At 34.9% G+C, this 19,555-nt stretch overlaps 1 protein-coding gene and 1 pseudogene across 1 annotated transcript in view; one reads left to right on the forward strand and one right to left on the reverse strand.

The window, feature by feature from the left end:
- DYNC1LI1 (dynein cytoplasmic 1 light intermediate chain 1) overlaps positions 1–19,555 on the forward strand; it is a 58,823-nt gene that overhangs the window by 27,910 nt on the left and 11,358 nt on the right. The window contains exons 3-8 of the mRNA XM_077129910.1: positions 7,279–7,395; positions 8,093–8,323; positions 10,644–10,813; positions 13,334–13,427; positions 14,299–14,434; positions 15,098–15,209. Of these exons, the coding sequence (XP_076986025.1) occupies positions 7,279–7,395; positions 8,093–8,323; positions 10,644–10,813; positions 13,334–13,427; positions 14,299–14,434; positions 15,098–15,209 (860 nt within the window). The remainder of the gene's footprint in view (positions 1–7,278; positions 7,396–8,092; positions 8,324–10,643; positions 10,814–13,333; positions 13,428–14,298; positions 14,435–15,097; positions 15,210–19,555) is intronic.
- LOC143657472 (protein CDV3 pseudogene) lies at positions 3,069–3,605 on the reverse strand (annotated as a pseudogene).

The following is a 19,555-nucleotide window of genomic DNA, read 5'->3' on the forward strand; positions in this document are numbered from 1 at the left end:
TGGGCCCCCTTACCCTTCCATATAAATTTGATGATGGGTTTTTTCATTTCTGCAAAGATGATTATTGAAATTTTGATTGGAATTGCATTGGATCTGTAAATAGCTCTGGGTAGTAGTGATTTCTTTTTTCTTTCATTTATTTCATAAAATTTGTCTACCTTTATTTCAGAAAGATTCTAATTAAATTATTGCCAAAAAGATTTTTACAAAAATTGTATTCTGTTGAAGTAAATGCCAAATTGACCATTTTTCTTGAGTTATCTCTAGACAGTCTTTCATTAAATTCCATATGAAGAGACTTCAGTTTGAGGCAATAGCAACTGAAACTACTAGTCTATTCCTTACAGAAATACTTAGATTCAAAAATTTTATATATCATGTTCAGAAATGTAATGGGCTCATATATGATATTATCTAAAAGGCATTGTCCAATATTCTAATTTTTCGATATAAAGTGCCATCACTTAATAGTTTTCACCATCTCTTAAGGCAGTATCTAGCTCTGTGCTACTCAGCATACCAGTCCATAGTATACTTGTTGCTGGTCTGTGATGAGATGGGGAGCTTGTGATGGAGTGTGTCTGTAAGCACACTGTTTAGTTTTTCATTGCAAGACTTTCTCAATGAAGACAGCAGTAGTTAGTGTGTTACTGAATACTACTGAAAATCCATGTAGTATTTCTTTCAAATTTTTTCAATGCTGAAATATTTTAAAGAAAACCAAAGAAATCAGTATTTTGCTCATTTATTCAAATCTCTCATCAGTTAGAGCTCTGTCTTGATCTATAGTGGATGGAAAATAGTCTGTATGAATGGGACTACTTGAATGTGAATCTTTATAGTCATATAAGCATTTCATTTTTTGTTCTAGATTCCTTATATTTTACTGGAATATCATATTTATTGCTAATTTTATAAAATGCAATAAATGAAAATCAATTTATAAAATTCCATTTTCTTAACATTTGAAAATATTTTCAGTCCTTTTAAAGTGCTAGCCAACATTGTCCACTCTAAGCATTCCTAAGTTATACCATCTCAATCTTTATTCTCTATCTTTCCTTTTGGTTTCTTATGTGTCCCCTGCCCTTCTCCTTCAATCATATTCACACTCAGCTTCATTCAGTGTACTTATGTTATTGTGCTACAATCAGGTCATATTGTGCTGTCCATTTCTGAATTTTTACAGTCAGTCCAATTGCACAGTCTATATTTCTTCAGAACCAAATGTCCAATCTCTACGTTATTTCTATCTCCTGATAAACCAGTATTCTTAACTTCAACTCTCAAAAGTTTACTCATTACTGTTAGTTCATATTAATGAGACCAGACAGTATTTGTCCTTTTGTCTCTGCTAATTTCTCTTAACATAATGTCTTCAAGGTTCACCCAAGTTGTTACATGCTTCATTATTTTCTTCTGTCTTACAGCTGTATGTATTCTGTTGTATGTATATACCATGGCTTGTTTAGACACTCATCTGTTGATGGATGTTTGCACTGTTTCCATCTCTTGACAATTGTAAATAATGCTGCTATAAACATCTGTGTGCAAATGTCCTTTTGTATCCTTATTTCAGTACCTCTGAATATATACCTAGTAATGGGATTGTTTTATTCACCCATTTGCTTCACTCTTACCAATAAAAGTCCTGCATTTGGCAAAGTGATTTGTTATAGAGAAACCCAAACTCTGCATCAAGTGGTCACATACCACTTTGAAATTTTTCTATTGAACCAAAGAGACAAAACTAGAAAATTACCAGAATATCTCAATAGATGGAAAGAAACTTTTCAGTAACTCTGGATAGCTTTTTCAAGTCCCTTTTAAGGACTAAAAACTACTGGATAGTTTAAGCTGTAATTATTTAAAATGTGGTTACAAGTACGGTATCTGGAATTCTTGTCAAAGAATCCAGATATCCAAGGATCACACAAAGATCAAGGAAACTTAAAAAGGGTTTTTAGGCAAGGTTCTGTGTATGCTGCTTTGATTTTATGACAGGTCAATGAATCCTTTAGTTGGAATAGAAACCTTTTATATACTGTTTCTACTACCACTTACTATATAATTTAGACCTGATTACAGACTGTAGCAGCACATGTAGCATCGCATGGCAGCTGCTGTCCTTTATACTGAAGGCTGTTTGGTTCCACTCTAGGGGCTGACAAAATTCATGAGACATTTCACAATCCTAATGCATACTTTGGATTCCTAAACTAAGTAATAGGCTCTGTCAAGGAATTAATAATTCCAAGCCAAAACAAAAAAGACCTTATTGTGGAACATAGAAAAAGCACTATCCAAATAAAAAATTGCTAAAAGAAATAAGATTATACCCTCCCTACCCTCCTTTTCTCACTTTTTGGTGGACCCACGCTTGGTTTAATTTAATTTGTGATTACCTCAGAATATAATCGAAGGCTTAAATCATAAATCACAGCCCTGTAGAGATTATCTGAACATATCAGTTCTTTGGAGAGGTGTATTTCAGGAAGTCTAATATAGGCACAGACTACAACTGAGTGTTCTTTTTAAGGGTGGAGCGGAGGACAGGTTAATTAAGGTCATTTGAATCTTCATCTTTTACATCAGATCACAACCCAGATGGCTGATTTTCTGCACAATTTCTGATAGGAATTCAGTTGAGCCGTTGTCAGGTTTCGCATCGACACTTAATAACTGTAACCTTCTTATCCAGAAAATGTGAAGACCACATGTGAGTCTGAAGTAATCAACCCTTACAAAGGCTCAGTATCTGAATATAAAAAGAATTTGAAATGACCACTGGCTGCAGTTGTTTCTGTTTTTGTATTTGCATGGTACTTATGAAAGACACTGTTGAATCTGGTTCACACATTTTTATTATAACATTGAAAATTCCCCTAACTCCATTAGACATAAAGAGCAATTGTGACAGTTTCAACCTCCATAGTGGAATAGGGCTGATCACTTATATCACGAAATCTGCATTGGCTGCTGTAGATCCAGGAGAGATCAGATGAATGGCTGTTCATGGTGGTTAGCTGTAGTCTAGTTACCCTAGAAGGGTTAGCAAAGACCATTCCTTAATTGTACTGTGGGTAGCTGCTTTTCTGACTTTCAAACACAACGTATTGGTTGTCTAGCTGAAGTTTAAGGGCCTAGTTTTTTGAAACCCCATCCTTACCTCTATTTTTGGTTCTTACTATTTCAAAGCTTTTCTCCATTTCTTTATCCTTCCAGCTTTCTACATGCATGGCAGTGACCTATAGGGCTGGGAACTGTGTATCACTGTATAGTTTTGGTGGTCCTTGTGCTATTTTCTTTGTGATTAACCTGGCCCAGGAGGTTTGTACACACTGCTAGTCATCACTGGCTTTGGGGTTTCTGTAGTAGTTACTGGAGCAGAAGATGCCTGTACTGGAGCTATTTTATTCCAGGGACTTGGAGATTTTTCTACAGCACCACCACTACCACCTCTACCTTCCCGGTTATCCCCTGAATCTTCTCTTTTCGTTATCATCTTCCTTGTTACTTACTTGCATTGTCTGAACTTGGAGGCTGCTGTAATCAACTTCTTTTTGCTCAAATTCTTTCTGTTCATCTTCATCCTTTGTCATGGCCTTGGTAGGGGTCTCCCTGCCTAGTTGCTTCTCTCCTTCTTCTTGTCCCTTTTAGTGAAGAAGTTGACCAGGCTTCACTCTACCATGTAGGCCATGGCCGTGGCCTCCTTGGCTGGTATGGGGATGGTTGGGCCTGGCAACAGGTATGGCCCAGGGGGCTCCAAACTTTGGGTTGAGGCTGGCTTGGCACCCTATGGGATTTCTGTGTCCTGTGCAGTTGGCCAGGCTGCTCACCCAGCATGTTGGTAGGCAGTGACACAATCAGCTCCTGGAATTGCATACTGCTGCCACCATCAAGCTAGCCTGGGTAATTGTTTCTCTGTTTTTGCAGTTGTTAATATTGCCTCTATGAACATTGTTGTGCAAATGTCTGTTCCTATCACTGCTTTCATCTCTTCTGGGTATATATTGAGTATTGGTATTGCTGGATCATAGGGCAATTCAGTATTTAGTTTTCTGAGGAATCGCCAGAATGTCTTCCACAGCGGCTGCACCATCATACCTTCTCACCAATAATGACTCTGTGCTCCAGTTTTTCCACATTCTCTCCAACATTTGTAGTTTTATATTTAATAACAACCATTCTTAAAGGTGTGAAGTGATATCTCATTGTCTTGATTTGCATTTCTTTTATAGCTAATGAAAATGAACATCTCTTCATGTGCTTTTTAGCCATCTGTATTTGCTCTTCAGAAAAGTGTCTGTTCATATTCTCTGCACATTTTATAATTGGGTTGTTTGTTCTTTTGTTGTTGAACTGTATAATTTTTTTATGTACACAGGATGTCAAGGCTGTGTTCGATATGTGGTCTCCAAATGTTTTCTCCCATTGAATTGGCTGCCTTTTTGACAAAGGCATCTTTTTGACAAAGTCCTTTGAGGCACAGAAGCTTTTTTTTTGCTGCTTTTACTACATTTAGATGTAAAGTTTACCTCCTATTACTAGGTCTTGAAGATGATTCCCTATACTCTTCTAGAAATTTTATGGTACTGGCTCTTATATTTAGGTCTTTAATCTATTTTGAATTAATTTTACACAGGGTGTAAGGTAGGGGTCCTCTTTCATTCTTTTAGCTATTGATATTCAATTCTCTCATGCCATTTATTGAAAAGAATATTCTGTCCCAATTCAGTGGATTTGTTTGATTCCTGGCTTGTGCATTCCCTTAAAAATAAATAAATAAACAAATAAATGAATAAATAATACAAAAATATGGAGGTAAAAAAACCATACTTCACCAGCAGCAGGCCTCAAAGTCAGAAGGAGACACCCCAGAATATATTGGTTATGAACTCAGACTGGTACTCACAGAGGGAGAGAAAATAAAAATTAAAGAAAAAGTAAATAAATAAAAAGCAAAAAAAATCAATAAAAAGGTAAATATATAAAATCTAAATAAAATATTTTATTACAACCATTAAAGAGTATATATCGAGAAAAAAACTTATTAAGAAAGAAAAAAAGAAGGGGAAAAAAAGACAGAAAAAAAACTTAAGGAGATAGGGAATCTGCCTGCCTGCACTTACTGTTTCTCACCAGCAGATGGAGCGCTTCAGGTCCCCACTCTGCGAGTGTAGCAGCTGGCATGCACTGCAGGGGAGTCACTCCCTGCTTTGGTTATGGAGTGTTTGGTCCTGGCTTGTGGAACTGCGGAGCTGATCAGTGTCCAGGGGAGCATCTGTCCCACAGCAGCAGGCCTGATAGGTCATCTATTTGTGCCTCTGGGCTGGACAAACTCTCCCAGTGCCCAGGGGCATGGGTCTTAGCAGCAAATGGCCAGGCCCACCTCCAGGATCCCCGTGGACACTGCTTGCTGCGGATCTGCCTAGAGCAGAGGGAGATCTGTTCCCTCTGATCTGTACTTCCCCACACACTGCCAATCCCCTTGCATCTCTCCTCCCCAAAACACCCCAAAGGCCCTCTTCAATTGCTCACCCTTCAGGAATGCAGTCCTTCCCTGTCCCCTATCTTGCCCTGTGGAGCAGGGGTGACTTCAATCCACCCCGCTCCACCATCTTACTGAAAGACTAGACTAAACTTTATATCAATGTTAAATTGCTTGAATTTGATAACTGCCCTTAAGGTGGTTACTTACGTGAACATCCTTGTTCTTAGGAAATATACATGGCAGTATTAAGTGTTCAGTAGGCATGATGTATATAACCTATACTCAAGTGTTCATAAAATGGATAGATAGATAGCTGGATGACAGAAAGAATGATATGGCAAATCTAATAGAAAGTTAAAATTGGTAGGTCTGGATATTTGGGTGTTATGTTTATACTCACGTTCTTGGTATGTAGTTTATATTATTTTTGTAACTATCCTACAAGCGTGACATATATCAAAATAAAAAGACCTCACCAAAACATTGAACAGATAGCCTTGTTTATAAATTTTTTAGCCTTGTGCTAAGTTTAAATCACCTTTTTTTTTTTTGCCATTTGTATGTTTTAAGTCTATTTTTTATATTTGTTCTACATTCCTTCTACTCTTTTCCTTATTTTACTACTCTCCCCTACCTTTTCCCCTTTACCCTGCTACATAAAGTTTTTGATGAGATTCCAGTCACAGTTCCCTGCTGTGGTCAAGTTTGATGCTCTGTGATGGCCTGTGGCTGGCACATCACCCAGACTAGACCACTTAAGAGTTTTTACGTGATAGTTTTCATACTCAGTGCCATGAGGAAGAGTGTTTTTTTCCTCATCGTTTAAACGGAGATGATATATAAGGGTAGAGTTTCCTGTAGCTGTGGTTCCCACTTTGCCTCCCCACCTCCTGGAAAATACCCGCAGAAGAAGCCATCTGTAATAAAATAGTGTTCTGGTTTGCTAGCTGCTGGAATGCAATATACCAGAAACAGAATGGCTTTTAAAAAGGGGAATTTAATGAGTTGCTGGTTTATAGTTCTAAGGCCGAGAAAATGTCCCAATTAGAAATGTCCAATCAAAGGCATCCAGGGAAAGATACCTTGGTTCAAGAAGGCCGATGAAGTTCAGGGTTTCTCTCTCATCTGGAAAGGCACATGGTGAACACGGTCAGGGTTTCTCTCTCATCTGGAAGGGCACATGGCGTCATCTGCTAGCTTACTCTCCTGGCTTCTGGTTTCATGAAGCTCCTGGGGAGACGTTTTCTTTCTTCATCTCCAATGGACTCTGCTTCGTGGTGCTGCAGCATTCTCTGCTCTCTCTGAGTCTCTCATTCTCCAAAATGTTTCCTCTTTTATAGGACTTCAGAAACTAATCAAGACCCACTCAAATGGGTAGAGACATGTCATCCCCTAATCCAGTTTAACAACCATTCTTAACTAAATCACATCAACCAGGGAGATGATCTCATTACAGTTTCAAACATACAGTATTGAATAGAGATTATTTTACCTTTATGAACTAGGATTTATTAAAACATGGCTTTTCTTAGGGGGCATGCTTCCTTTCAAACCAGTACAAATAGAATAAGATTTAATAAGAGGAGAAGAGATACTGGGGGAGAGGATCCTGGTGTTGATGGGGCCTGCATCTTTAACTTTATAACTACCCAGTTATCTTCCATCAAATAACCTTTTTTGGTTAAACTCAGTTTTAGTTGTATTTTTCATTTGGCACCAGAAACATTCTAAATAATCTACATTATATTTTAAAAGATTTGTCCCTTTTTTTACTTTGTATCTAGGTGAAGATGGAGCTGGGAAAACAAGCTTAATAAGAAAAATTCAGGGAATAGAGGAGTACAAGAAAGGAAGAGGATTAGAATATTTGTACTTAAATGTGCATGATGAAGACAGGGACGGTGAGTATCTGTCTACAACATAAGTTTCCTACAGACTTTTCTGAAGTGCACTGTTGCTCACATTTGTCTTTGACTTTTCTTAGTGTGTTTGTTTTGATTAGGAGTCCTCTATGTCGTGCCAGTCAGTAAATGTTTATGTTTACACATACATGCGTTGGTTTGAAATTGTAGATCATAGTGATGCTTTCAAACATCTTAAGACATTGCAGTGTGCAGACCTTACCTTTCTTACCATCCTTAAAGAATCTCAATTTTCAGTTCATTCTCTCTCAGATGGTGAAATAATAGGATCCTATGATCATTTTGTTGCCTCCTTTTTCACCTTTTCATTTTCTCACATAAAATTGTAATCTACTCTCCAGTTTTTCTCACATGATTAGCCATTTTTCTCCTTTAGATCGCTTTCCTTATTTTTGAGTATAGTATCTTCATTATGCATGCCTCTGCTGGTGCTAAGAATATAAACATGTTACGCAGTTTGTGGTTTCGGATTGAGAAATATGAAGTAGAGAATGCTGTTCTTTGTGTTGGCGCTTAAATAATTTTCAGGAATATTTTTTCGGCTTTTACTAAATTGGTAGATGTGACTTAAATAGTTGAATCTTGTCAAAACCAGCTCTAAAGTACAAAGTATTGTTAGTTGGATGATGAACTAACTCAATCCCATTGTTTGGTAACTTTCTCTTGTCTCTTTTAGATCAAACAAGATGTAACATATGGATCTTAGATGGAGACCTATATCACAAAGGTCTCCTTAAATTTTCACTGGATGCTGTTTCTCTGAAGGACACTCTAGCTATGCTGGTTGTTGATATGTCAAAGCCTTGGACTGCTTTGGATTCTTTACAGAAATGGGCAAGTGTTATTAGAGAACATGTTGACAAATTGAAAATTCCTCCTGAAGAGATGAAAGAAATGGAGCAAAAATGTGAGTAGTCTAGAAATATTAATGTAAATTTCAAATGCAAAGTGTCTTAGTGACTACACTAGTCATTAGGAATTTTTACTATGAATAATGTTTAATGAAGGAAACAATGTAACTACTGTTTTTAAAGTTCAATTTGAGTGATGTCCTAGGTTTTCATATATTTTAAATTGGAAACCTATACATATTGGCAATCTCCTTAGTAGAGATGCCTTTCTCTCTTTGACACAGGGCTGTTGTATTCATTTTGAAAGTAGTTTTTCAGGGTAAACAAAGGCTGAATCTTTCCTCACCTGCTCATTTTCATCAGTTTAATTTCCTGATAAGTGTATCAATCTTATCAACCTTGTCAAGATGTCTGAAAAGACATTTACAGCATAAATATAAAGATGTTGTTAGTTTTATGATTTACAAAGTACATAATATATTTTGTATGTGCCTGTGTGATTTGGAAATTTTCAAGGAAATTATGAAAATGATCTGAATCATTCTACCAAGTTGTAAACCAGGGACATTTCTAAATTTTACCAAGAGTTCTTCATTTGCTATTTTTTCTTTGCTTAAGAAAATAAAGAGATGAAATGTTACTTTTCTTTCCTATTGTTAGTTGATAATAACTTTTGGGGGGGATTTGACAGCTTACTGGGATTTACATGTTAGGAAACAGTAGAAATTTAAGAGAATTTATGTCAAATCATTAAAGAAATGTATGTGTAAATACTTTTAATCTGTGCCTCTGTTACCCTCTTGGCCATTGCCTGTGTTTTTTGTTTTTTGTTTTCCTTTTTCTTCTCCCTGTATCTGAGTGTGTACTAGAGCATTAATTTTCAATATGTGGTTCCTGGACTGGTAGCATCTATATAGTATCAGCTGGGAATTTGTAAGAAGTGCATATTCTCACATCCCACTCAATACAGTTGAATAAGAAACTCTTAAGGCGGAGCCAGTAATTTGTCATTTAACTAGCCCTTTGGGTGATTCTGGTGCCTGGTAAAATTTGAGAACCACTGTTTTAGCCTCTAATCTTAAAGTGGCCAGAAGAGCAGCTAAGGGTTTATGTATACCCCTGTGTTCCTGAAGGAGCCATGCTCAGCTGCTCAGGATTCCCCTCGTCCTTGATCTTGTGAAAGTTTAGGACAGTTTTCTCCATATGAGTGACTCTTCTTAATTATAATTATTTCTTTTTTAATAAATAAATTATTTTAATCATATAATCAATTACATCTTTGTTTTAAAATTGATATATTTTATATTTATATTTTAGAAATAAAATTTTTTTCTTTTCGTTTTTAACCTAGAATCATACTTTGCTTTTCTTGTGTTTTATTCCTCTTAACATTATTTTCCTACAGCATTAAATATTCTTTAAAATGTAACTTTTTATGACTATATAATATCCGCTCATATACACTTTTAATCCTATACTGTGGGTAATTTAAGTCATTTCCAGATTTGTGATTTTGCTTTTAAACATGATGAACAGTCTTGTGTGAAAATCCCTGTGTGCATGTATCACGATTAAGATTAGTTCCTAGAAGGGTAATTACTGATTGTTAAGGCTTTTGTTACATTTACATTTATTTTTTTTTTGTTAAGCTAGGGTTCTGACAGTCTTGGAAATGAGTTCTAAAGTTTAATCAACATTGGTATTAACTTTTTAAAAAAATATTTTTGTTGACAAACTTTCACACATATACAGTCCATGCATGGTGTACAGTCAGTGGCTCACAATATCATCATGTAGTTGTGTATTCATCATGATAATTTTTTAGAACATTTGCATCACTAGCATTGGTAATATCTTATTGATTCTTACAGAAGTTACGGAATGAATATGACCCAAGATTAAGCATTAGTAGAAAGGAGGTGGAGACCTGGATAAAGGATTTAGGCAAAGGAAGTGAATACTAGAAAGTTATCCAGAACTATCTTTTAAATTGTGGGGTATTTTCCCACATTTACTTTTTCTTTTATCTTTTAAGCTTCCCTCGTGAATTAGAGAAGGTAGAGAGACAGAGCTATATTATGTCTTGCCTAAAGTTTGCTCAGACAGAACCAGACTTAGAACCCCATTCTTTGGAGCCATCCAGTATGGCTTCTAATAATTCGTGTGGGTTCTGTGTTTGCATGATTTGTGTGGGTTCTGTGTTTGCATATTTTCTTTGAAATGGGTTTCTCAAAAACTTTCTGTTTCCTTTCTTACACCGGAATAAGTACAAAAGTCAGTAAAATCTATATTTAGATTATGGCAGAAAAAGCTACCTGCTGAAATAAAGCAATTTCTAAACTAGGAATTAAATTAATTACTTTGATTGATTTTCAGTGATTAGAGACTTCCAAGAATATGTAGAGCCAGGAGAAGATTTCCCAGCTTCTCCACAAAGAAGAAATACCGTCTCACAGGAAGACAGAGATGACAGTGTGGTTTTACCTTTGGGTGCGGATACACTTACTCATAACTTGGGCATTCCAGTACTAGTAGTTTGCACAAAGGTTAGTTTACTTAGAAGAGATTCTGCTACTGATACTAACCAAGGATGAATAGCTGTTTTGTTTTCCATGCTTTCTTTGGAGTTAATACATTAATTTTCCTGGGCAGTTTTCTAAACAATAGAAATAATAGTTCAAGATATTGAATGATATTTGCATGTTAGTTTTGTGATCTCAATCATAGTTTCTTTAAAAAAAAGTGGTATTTCAAATATTCTATTTCTGATTGAGTTTCATTTTCCTAATTCCTAATTAAATTTCATTATACAGTCAGTTTAGTAGAAATAATTACAGGTTAGATGATAGTTTTTTTTGATAGCTTAATTTTTTTTAAATATCAACGTATATAATCAGTAATTCACAATATCATCACTTAGTTGCATAGTCATCATTTCTTATAACATTTACATTAATTCAGAAAAAGAAATAAAACAAACACAGGAAAGAAAAAAAAAAGATTGTACTTACCATACCCCTTACCCTTCGCTTTCATTGATCACTTGCATTTCAAACTAAATTTATTTTAACATTTGTTCCCCCTATTATTTATTTTTATTCCATATGTTCTACTCCTTTGTTGACAAGGTAGATAAAAGGAGCATCAGAGATAGCTTAATTTTTATATCAAAATATTTTCAGCATTATATTTTTCTTTTAAAAATTGCTCATTTAAAAAATTTTTATTGCAACATTAAATTTTAATATAAGAATTATGTACTTAAAACAAGCTTAAATACTTAGCAACTCCTATTATATAAAGTTGATACGCAGTTTTCAAGGGCTTACCACTTTATTTGAGAGATTCTGGTAGGATCATTGTTATCAAAATTCTGTTAATTTAGTTCTGTCACTTATACACTAATAATTAAACCAAATTTCCTTCAAAAATAATTCGTAGTTCATGTTCATTCTTTCCCCTTTTGGTCCTAAGTAGTACGTTTTACTATTCATAAGTCATGGAATAGTTAAGACAGTGACAGAGCATAAACCATTCAAAGACCTAAAAGTTTCAATGTTTTTGTAACATAAAATTTGCCTTATAATTAAAAGAAAGTATGGATTTTATTAATCTTTGGAATAATAATGCTAAAACATTTAACGCCTACTAAATGCTATAAGCAATTTTAATAACAAAGAGATGGATCAGCATTTAACACCATTAAGTTAAAGTCTTAACTGCCTTTCAAATGGAAATTCTGGTATCAAATGGAGATGCTGGTGTAACTTATACCTTTTCTGTAAGACTCTGCTTTAAAAGCACCCTGGAATCCTTTTGTATGTGGTTGGTCTTTGTTTTGTTTGGAAAATTGTTTCCCCTATTTTATATTACAGCTTGCCTCTTAAAAGCAATTTTATTTTCCCAAGGAAAAATGTTACGCTTAAAGGATCTGAGTCAGTATCAAATGAGTCACAGATTCTTAATATTTTCAAGCCAAAAGAAATTATCTACTGTGTTTCATAAATTTTACGTCACCATCTGATGTACTGCACTTTAAGAGCTTTAAAAATGTGTAGGGGGATGGGAGAATGTATGTTTCACAATGGATGAGATATGGTGGTTTAACTCCATCAGTTAAAAGACTGGAAATTGAGATTCAGAGAGAATAAGTTTCTCACCTTAGGTCCAGAACCTCTGATGTAAATTAAGATCTCTATTAAACTACCATCTTTTTCCAAAACAGTCATAAGTTATCATGTAATAATCATTCTCAGAGTTCTATAAAATGGTTAAGAGGATTCTGTTCTATGGTGTATAAATGTATAACCCCCAAAATGACATATTGAATCTGATCCCCATCTAATATTAGATGTAATGAACATTGCTAAATTTTTCTTTTCAGATTTCACACGGTCTCATTTCAGAAGGATTTGGGTGAAATTATTTGAATTCATGATATTTGAACCATACCTTCTTTTTTTGTGTCCTTAGCATTTTTTTTTTGTAGAAAGCAGAATTCAGAATTTATTCATTGATTGAAAAGGTGGTATTTCAAAAATAGCATATAATTCCCTTATTTTGCTGTTGGTGAGATTGTAGTGAATAAACAAAAGCACAAGAAAATAAATGGTTAAAAATTATCGGATAAACAGAGGAACAAAGAGGAAATATGAGAGGCTGACACTCTGTAAATATAAAAAAATTTTATAGAACTGGAATAGATTTTTAAATCGTGAAAACTTTGTTCTAGGATGTAAGTAGTTGAGTTAATAAGTGACTATCGGTATAAGATTGCCTTTACTCCTTACAGACGAAAACTTTCTCTTTGGAATACTTACCAGATTCACTAAAACCCAGAAAGCTTTTAAAACAAATGAAAGTATTCTTTAGTCTTAGATTCCAGCCAAAAGTCTCTAGATAGATAGGTGATTGATATGGTAGAGCCTGCTCTTCAGTCACCATGTCAGAGTGGTAGTTTTGTGATGTTCTCCTACTCGGAATTGAACTATTTAAATCATTTGATTTAATTTTCATTATTTTAAAGTAATATTGTATTGTTCTTTTTAATTATTCTAACTGAACAGTGTGATGCCATTAGTGTATTGGAGAAAGAACATGACTACAGAGATGAACATTTTGATTTTATTCAGTCACATATCCGGAAGTTTTGTTTACAGTGTATCCTTCAATACATTAATTGGTGCAATGTACCTTACTGACTTTTATTTGATTTTTGAAGTAAAAGAATTAAATTGATAGACTTTTGAAATTCCGTAAATGTTTTTCCTCCTGCTCTGGTTGAATTTTCCTTTTAGTTCTCAAATTATTTATATCTGGGTATTTTGAGAGAAAGAAGGTACGTATCAAAACATATAGCTCTGATTTGCCCCTTTGTCCACAGGCCTCTTGGTCTTTTGATCCATCATATGTTTTGCATAAAAGATTAATGTTTATTTAATTAATATAACTTCATGTGAGATTGTGTTAATGCAGATTTTGGTCATGAAATCTACTTTTACTTGGAGTCATTCCTGGAAGTCTTCTGATGGTACATGCTGATTCACATTCTCTCAACAATGGGTCTCCTGAGCTTTGTCCCTGAAGTCCTATTTCCTGGAATTAGTAAAAACTACAAGAGATGATAGTTTTCAACAAACCATCTTTGTTGAAAAGATAAGCAAGACAATTATTGACAAATAATATGCCCCTCCCTCATGAAGTTTAGGAAGGTTAAAAAAAACCATCTTGCTCTTTGTGTGCTTTTAATGTATAGTTAGTAATGGTGTCAGTTTTATTAAATTTACCTTTACTCTTGGCTTAATGAGACTTTTGTCCTCCTAAGTTAAATAGATTATGTAAAGATTGTTTAGTTGCATTTTAACTTATATTTAAGTATTTTATACCTTCAAAATTCTCAGTTACAATATAAAAAAGGGAAGTTATCTTTGAAACTAATATACATGTAGATAAATGTTAAGCTGAGAACACAGAATTCTATAGTACATGTTCATGGAATTTGTCCCAAGTTTTCTTTAATGGTGTTATTCAGATGGTGCAGCACTTATTTACACTTCAGTAAAAGAAAACAAAAATATAGATTTAGTATATAAATACATCGTTCAAAAACTGTATGGATTTCCCTATAAGATTCCTGCTGTTGTTGTGGAAAAAGATGCAGTATTTATGTAAGTATGCTCTTAAATATATTGTTTTATCAAGTATTAGTTCTCTTCGATGGTAATTTTGTTGAGGTGAGACCAGTAAACCTTTTCATGTTGAATAGGTGAAAATCTGTTTCTAGATTGTTTTGCTTATAACCTTTGATCTGTTTACCTTAGACTTAATGGCCTCCTAAGCCCTTTCCAAAAGGCCTTGCTATTATAGCTAAATTATCTATTGGGTACGAAATATTGGTGTATTGTATCTACTTATTCTTTAAATAGTTATGATACATAAATTACCCAATGTGTAATCTAGATATGCTTTTTAAAAATTTGCTGAATAAAATGGAGAGGTAATAATTAAAACTGCTCTCCTCCCCAAAAGTATGTGGCCTTTTTTTTTTAGTTAAAAATATTGATAATGGGCGGGCTACGGTGGCTCAGCTGGCAAGAATGCTCACCTGCCATTCCAGAGGACCCGGGTTTGATTCCTGGTGCCTGCCCATGTAAAAAAAATATATTGATAATCATTTTAAAACATTACTTGGGCATTGTAATAGAAAGCTGATTAGTTTTCCATGTCTGGTCAAATTGACTTTGTAAAGCATTCCATTTACATGATCATGGATTGAATGCAAAGATTACTGTATAAATGCTTGAGAATTTATCATATGCATTTCTTTCTAGACCAGCAGGGTGGGATAATGATAAGAAAATAGGAATATTACATGAAAATTTTCAGACATTAAAAGCAGAAGATAATTTCGAAGACATCATAACTAAACCACCTGTCCGAAAGGTAACAGTGTTAGTATATAGTCTTCAAATATAGTTAATATATAGTCTTCAATATTAAGCTTTTAAACTGAGGGGAAGCCCATAACTTTAAGATTATAGGTGGAAAGCCAAAGAGATCCTCTTTTATCAAGAGGTTTCTTTTTTTTTTAAGTATAATCTGAGTGTTCCTAATGTACGGCTCACAATAAAGATTTGTTTTAGCAACTGAGTAGTTGATTTATATTTTGCTAAACTTTGTCATTATTAGCAAAGTAAGTACAGGTGCCATATTCTTCTAATGTGGTCTTTTGGAATTCATGGATTGGTATGAGTAACTATGTGAATCTAGAACAGTTTGAATAACCAGAAGCTGTGAAGTTTCCAGTCTAGACTTATGTTACTAGAAGAATTTCTTGGATTTCACCTATTGAGACAGACTTTCCATCTTCTCCACAGTTATTAGTAACCCACGCTAGTCACTCAGCTGTCAAAGAGTATTCAGTGTCCTGTATTGAACTTTTCTTTAATTGAAACTTTTTTTAACTTTTCATTTTGAAATACTTTTGAACTAACAGGATAGTTACAAAAATAATACAAACCCCATTACAGGAATAATAATAATACAGAGAACCCCAACATACTGCCCACCCACCCCTAGATACCCAGATCCTATATCCATGAATTTTAACATTTTCCCACAATTGCTATATAATTATCTTTATCTGTCCATCTATCTATCAGTCCATTTTCTAAACACGTGAGTGTAGGGTATACACATCATGCTCCTTGAACACTCAGTACTTCCCCATACATCCTCTAGGAACAAGGACATTTGCCTATGTAACTACCCTAAGATAGGGTTAGAGGTTGGGGTTAGTGTTCCTTAGTGGAATAGTTTGTATTCCACTTTTTTCATATGTTCCTTTTTGAACCTTTTCTCTTCCTTGCTAGATCCATCCAAAATCTTGTATTGCATTTAATTGTCATTGTCTCTTTATTGTCTCTTTAGTTACTCTTTTTTTTTTTTTAATTGTGAAATATATAGAACTTTCACATCTCAGCTACTCCCAGGCAAACAAGCCATTGAATGGGATTAATCACATTCACAATATTGTAGTACCCTCACCACTTTCCATTACTAAAACTTTTCCATCTCCCCAAATTGAAGCCCTACGCCCTTTATGCATTAACTCCCCATTTCCCCTGACCCCTGCCTCTGGCTACCTGTACTCGATTTTCTATCTCTATGAGCTTGCATATTCTCTGATATTTTTCTTTGAAGTTACCAGGGGCTTAAATCTAGCTTAAATTTAGCATCCTAAAAATATAACAATCTTGTGTGCTTTGATAGTAATATACAAAACTGTGATCCTGTACCCCTCTGTCTCCCCACCTTTATGTAGCTCTTTCCACAAATTACATTATACATAAGTCCAAAACCACTGATTTCACCTTTCGTTTTATACATTTACCTTTTAGATTCTGTAGGAAGTAAAAAGTAGAGTTATAAACTAAAAATACAATAATATTGGAATTTATATTTAACTATGTAGTTACCCTTACTGGGGATCCTTATTACTTCATGCGATGTTGATCTATTGATCTATTGTCTATTGGACACCTTTCAACCTTCAGAACTCTTTAGAACTCTTTAGCATCTCTTATAGGCTTATCTAGTGGTGACAGATTCCCTCAGCTTTTTGTTTATCTGGGAATGTTTTCATCTTTTCATCAGTTTTGGAAGACATAGAATTCGTAGTTAGCAATTGTTTGCCTTGAGCATTTTAAGTATGTCATCCTACTGCCTCCTTGTCTTCATATTTCCATTGAGAAATTGACAATCCTATTGAGGCTCCCTTATATGTGATGTTGCTTCTCTCTTGTGGCTTTCGGTATTTTGTCTTAATCTTTGGCCTTTAAGAGCTTGATTATAATAAGTTGTGTTGTGTGTCTATCTGGGTTTATTCTATTTGGAGTTTGTAGAGCATGTCTGTTGTTAAGTTTGGGATGTTTTCAGCCATTATTTCTTTGAATATTCTTTCTGCCCTCTTTTCCTTTTGGGACTCCCACAATACATAGGTTGTTACACTTGATGGTGTCCTACAGGCTGCTGAGATTCTGTTTACTTCTTTCTGTTCCTCAGACTAAACGATTTCAGTTGTATCATCACCACATTCAGGAAGATACTCTTTAATCTATCTTGATTTTTTCATGTTAAACGGTGTATGATCTTCTATAATTAGATAAATTACAGATACTTCTGGAAAGACATATACAATGAGTGTTTTCATATTAATACTTACCATTGACTCACTTTTAATTTGGTTGTATGTTTCAGAGAGAAATAATTTTGATTTAGTATAGAAGATTCTTTCTTAAAAATCCATACGTCACAGCATAGAGCATCTATCTTCTGTTTGTGTGAAATTAGTTTTAGGAAAATTAAGGTCAAATGAAAAATGAAATCGGTTGGCATAGTATTTGGTTTGGATGTCTATTAAAAGAGCATATCAAAAAATTTTTTTCACGTTGTCTTTTTTACCAATTCAGTTGTGCTTTTTTAAAAAACTTTTTTTATTGTATAGTATAACATATATACAAAGCAAAGAAATAAAAAAGCAATAGTTTTCAAAGCACTCTTCAAAAAGTGGTTACAGGATAGATTCCAGAGTTTGTCATGGGCTACCATACGATCCTCTCATATTTTTCCTTCTAGCTGCTCCAGAATATAGGAGGCTAGAGGGCTTACATACTTTTTTTATCATCACAATTGACTTTTTTTTCCCTTCTTTTTTTGTGAACAATAACATATAATCAGAAAAGCTATAAATTTCCAAGGTGAGCACCACAGTTAGTTGTAGAGCATATTTCAGACTTTGACATGGATTACAGTTTCACAATTTTAGGTTTTTACTTCTAACTCCTCTAAAATACTGAAGGCTAAAATAGATATCAATTTGATGATTCAGCATTCATATTTTGTTAAGTCCTATCTTCTATGTCTAATTCCACTATGTCCTTTGATCTTTCCATACCTCTCATTAGGACTGTTTGGGCTATGGCAATCCTAAATTTTTTATATTGAAAGAGAATGTCACTAATATGGGGTAGGGAGATGAAACTATCTGATGTTCTGGAGAGGCTGGGCTAGGTTTCAGAACTTAACTGCAGCAGGGACCCATCTGGAGGTTGTAGGTTTCTGGGAAGTTACTCCAGTGCCTGGAACCCTTGTGGAATCTTATAAATTGCCCCAGGTGTTCTTTAGGATTGGCTGGAATGGTTCTGGTTGGAGGTTGGCAGGTTATGATAGGTAGCAGGTTCTACCTGAAGCTTGTGTAAGAGCACCCTCCAGAGTAGCCTCTCAACTCTGTTTGAACTCTCTCTGCCACTGATACTTTATTAATTACAGTTCTTTTCCTCCTTTTGGTCAGGATGTAATTGTTGATCACAGTACCAGGTGTGGATTCATCCCTGGGAGTCCTCTCCCACATCGCCAGGGAGACTTTCACCCCTGGATGTCCTGTCCCACATAGTGGGGAGAGCAATGATTTCACTTGTAGAGTTGGGCTTAGAGAGACTGAGGCCACATCTGAGCAACAACAGAGGTCCTCCAGAAGTAACTCTTAGGCATGCCTGTAGGTAGTCTTAAGCTTCTGTGCTACCTACATAAGCTTCACAAGAGTAAGCCTCATAATCGAGACTTATTGACTTGGTTGTCCCCAAAGTTTGACACAGTATCAGGGGATTCCCTTATAGTAAGGTTTAATAGTTCCGTAGTCTTTCTCTCCTCCCTCAGGGGACTTTGCCAATACTATTTGATTATCTGCTTAATATATTCTAGGATGTTTCCAGGCATTACAATAATCTGTACAGGATTAAAGGACCTCTTTATCATTCTGTGCTCCCTGTGTTTCAGTTGTTCAAATGAGCTATTCAACAGATAGGTTGAATTAGATTATGCACTACAGAAAATTTCAGTTCCAGATCAAATAAACCTTTCTTCCATTGGTCTCAAAGAGTATGTGTGGTTCTAAAATATAGATACTGTCTTCCTTACCCCTGTGTTCTGAATTACTTTAATCCCAACCTGTTCAACTTCATTCTTATCTCTAAATATCAGGTTATATATGTAAAACAGCCTCTCAAAATCCTGAAATAATAATCACCACTCCAAATTTAATTTGTTTGCTCTAAAAGCTTGTAATCTAGTCCCCTGTTTTCTTATAAGCATTTTCTAAAGGTGACCATACCATTGTTATTTTTTTGTCTCTGGCTTATTTTGTCTCACCAAATGTCCCATACATTCATTCACATTGTTGCATGCCTCACGACATTGTTCCTTTTTGTAGCAGCACAGTCTTCATTCAT

This window comes from Tamandua tetradactyla, chromosome 15 (genome assembly GCF_023851605.1).
Source record: "Tamandua tetradactyla isolate mTamTet1 chromosome 15, mTamTet1.pri, whole genome shotgun sequence".
In the NCBI taxonomy this organism is placed as follows: domain Eukaryota; kingdom Metazoa; phylum Chordata; class Mammalia; order Pilosa; family Myrmecophagidae; genus Tamandua; species Tamandua tetradactyla.